This window comes from Aplysia californica, unplaced genomic scaffold (assembly GCF_000002075.1).
Source record: "Aplysia californica isolate F4 #8 unplaced genomic scaffold, AplCal3.0 scaffold00573, whole genome shotgun sequence".
Classification (NCBI taxonomy): domain Eukaryota; kingdom Metazoa; phylum Mollusca; class Gastropoda; order Aplysiida; family Aplysiidae; genus Aplysia; species Aplysia californica.
This window is the reverse complement of record NW_004797843.1, coordinates 339,244-342,246: the sequence shown is the minus strand read 5'-3', so window position 1 is coordinate 342,246 and position 3,003 is coordinate 339,244. Positions and strand designations below refer to the sequence as shown.

At 39.8% G+C, this 3,003-nt stretch overlaps 1 protein-coding gene across 1 annotated transcript in view; it reads left to right on the top strand.

Moving 5' to 3' along the window:
• Positions 1-1,950: 1,950 nt before the first annotated feature.
• Positions 1,951-3,003, top strand: part of LOC101856046 (two pore potassium channel protein sup-9-like) — a 38,330-nt gene continuing 37,277 nt past the window's right edge. The window contains exons 1-2 of the mRNA XM_013087319.2: positions 1,951-2,124; positions 2,449-2,501. Coding sequence (XP_012942773.1) covers positions 1,951-2,124; positions 2,449-2,501 — 227 coding nt within the window. The remainder of the gene's footprint in view (positions 2,125-2,448; positions 2,502-3,003) is intronic.

The following is a 3,003-nucleotide window of genomic DNA, read 5'->3' as shown; positions in this document are numbered from 1 at the left end:
TCTCTCTCTCCTCTCTCTCTCTCTCTCTCTCTCTCTCTCCCTCTCTGTCACTCCCTTTCTTTCTCCTCTGTCTCGCTCACTCTCAGTCGCTCTCACTCGCTCTCCATGAAATGATAATAATTAGGTTGAAAGGAGGGGGGAAGGGGGGAGGGAGGGCACACATCAAATATTGCTCGTTGCTTTCCCTCTCCGTACTCAGTTCGTAGGTGGCCCTCGACCACCCACGAAACGAGTGTCCTTTAATTACAGTAATGAGATATCATAACAGAATAACAGTAGGAGGAGCAGAAGGCTATGGAATCAACCATTGCTTGGAACCGTCAGCATCTACACACTTCGAGATGTGCTTCTTCAGGGGACGGAGCGCTTATGGGGATGCCCTTTGTGCAGTAATGTCGGTCCTTCACACAAGTAAACAAGTAAACAAGATATCATAACATTTCTATAGCACTCAAACCTGATAAAAGAATAGAACAGGCTCTGGGTTCTTAGTGTTTTATATAGCCAAATAGTAACAAATAAAGAGTACTTTGTGTCCTGATTTAGAATATAGATATTGTATTAAATTTTTACAAGACAACAGGACTTGAGCCGGCTTTTAAACGCTTTAATTATTCTTTGAGGGCGCATGATTATTCTGCAACAATGCTCTTGAAGCGACCTTGTTTTGGGGGCACTTTTTTTTAAAAAAAGCCTACCTTCATTATTGTTTATACTGTGATAAGCACATCGTTATCTACTGTGCTGTGATAGTATGCATGTTTGCTTGTATGATAGTGTTAAGCTAAAGAGCGTTTGAATGGCAAGTTCATTCACTTGCACCTTTGTTTTAATATGAAGATATTTTAAAGCACCCAAAAGTACATTGTTCGCGAATAGGCGCTGTAGAAATCATCTGCATTATTACTGTCTTTATTTTTGTTCATTTGGATTTTTCAGCTTTGTTTTCTGTATTGTAAACATAAAAGGCAGGCATCAATGTGCATAATATCATGAAATGTGCAAATGGTGTTTCTGATTTTTTCCTTCTTTATGAATGTTCAAAATGTGCTGGGCATTGCCTTTGGTCTCCTCATGATTGGAGATTTATATAATATTATGTGTCCCCTACACCCTTGAATAGTTGGGGGGGGGGGGGTCTGTTTGGTTTGTCGTCGGTTTTGTTTTGTTTTTTTGTTTTTTTTTGGCCTTTTAGGTTTATTTGTTTTCATTGGGGGTGTTGTTATTTATTCTATTTTCTTTTTAATTTATGTTCTTAAAGAGTTGAAAGGGGTTTGATTTCTCTTGTATCATATCATTGCAGGCAGTGCGTTCCAGACATAACAAATAAACACTCCCGAAGCCCCACAATGCTAGTACAGTCTTTTGAATGACCTATATATGTCTAAGAAGCCGGTCACTCTCATTTTAAAAAAATATTTTTTGTCTTTGTTTCATCAGATATATATTGAGTCCCGTTTTTCTCTATTGGGTTACCTCCTTATGTGCGAGTATTGATGGAGCAATTGAGCGCATCGAGTGAGTGAGAGCGTCAGAATAGAATACGTTGATTGTTTCCACCCTTCTTCTTCTTCTTCTTCTGTTTTCTTCTTTTTTGTCTCTTGAGTTACCTCTTTTTGTGCGAGTATCGATTGGGTGATTGAGTAAATGAGAGCGGCAGGATGTGATGTGTTGATTTTTCCCACCCCGATCCATCTTTATACATTCCGTTTTCAGCTATCTATTCATAACACCACAGCATTTCTTTTTTGTTCACTCCCCTTTACGAAGGTGTCATTTGTCAACGAACTCAAGTACACGAAATAGGAACAATTAACTTTTTTTTTAAACCTTGGAAGGTCGTGGTATAGTAAACGTACTGTTCACCGCTGCTATCTCTCCTTTTTTTTCTTACTCAAAGATTTGCGTTTATCTTCTATCTTCACATTGATTTCCCAATTCCTAGCCAATATGTGTACCCAGTGTCCCGTGCCTCGGCTTCTCCTTCAGCACATAGTGCAGGAAGAACCAGGAAATCGTAACAAGCCGTCCTGTGTTTCCACAACAAACAATACATTCGCACGGGTTCCGATGAGGAAAAGGAAGATCAAGTACAATTCTGGAGTACAGTTGAACCTGCCCAAGGTGACCATCCATTTTCGAGGAGGAAAGTGGTCGTCTTTGATGATTGATCTTCTTGGACAAAGTTATCATATGTTTTAGTAGAGGTTTTACGGAGCTCGCAACTGCATAAGCGCATATAAGCCCCAGAAGATTAGGTGTTACAAGAGAGTAACAAACTTAAAAAAGAAGAAGGGGAGATAAGGACGATAGATGTTTGATAGGAAAGAAGGAGCAAACCATACCAGAGCACCCGCCTACCACCCTCAAGGTTATTATAATATCATAGTAAAAATATAAGTGGGGAAATGGGGAGTGCTCATTTATACTTGTGATTGTTTTGGACAGGTGATCGTTAGAGCATGTGACCCAGTGCGCACATCCAGGGTCTCCATTCTCCAGTGGGCTACACTCGGGTTGCTCTGGCGTCATGTAGAAGATGTTTTCAATTATAAACGCGAGGTAGAAATTGTTTTTGTAGAGTAGTGCTTATGATGTCTGAACCATGACTATTCACATACTTTTTTTTGGTTTCATCAAATAATTATTCGCGGGTGGGGGGGGAGTAGGGGGATTTTAATTCCTTTTGATTCAGACTTCAAGTGTCCACAAGACATCACAATAAGCTCATAACCTATTCAAATCGGGAAGAGACCCTTCTAAAACAAAACCAAAAAGAAACCAAAAAGAACCCCCTGAAAAACAAACTCAACCATATCATAAACGACTTTTTAAAGATAATGAAAGAGTTTTCCGCCCACATCGACACGTCTAAGATTATTTAGGAGTCGGGCTTCGAACGTGCCTGACAGGACCATCCCTAGCTGAGAGGGATACAATGTCCCAACAGAAAGATAGAGGAACAATATGTATTTGAAACAATCACCGATATTAACTACTCCC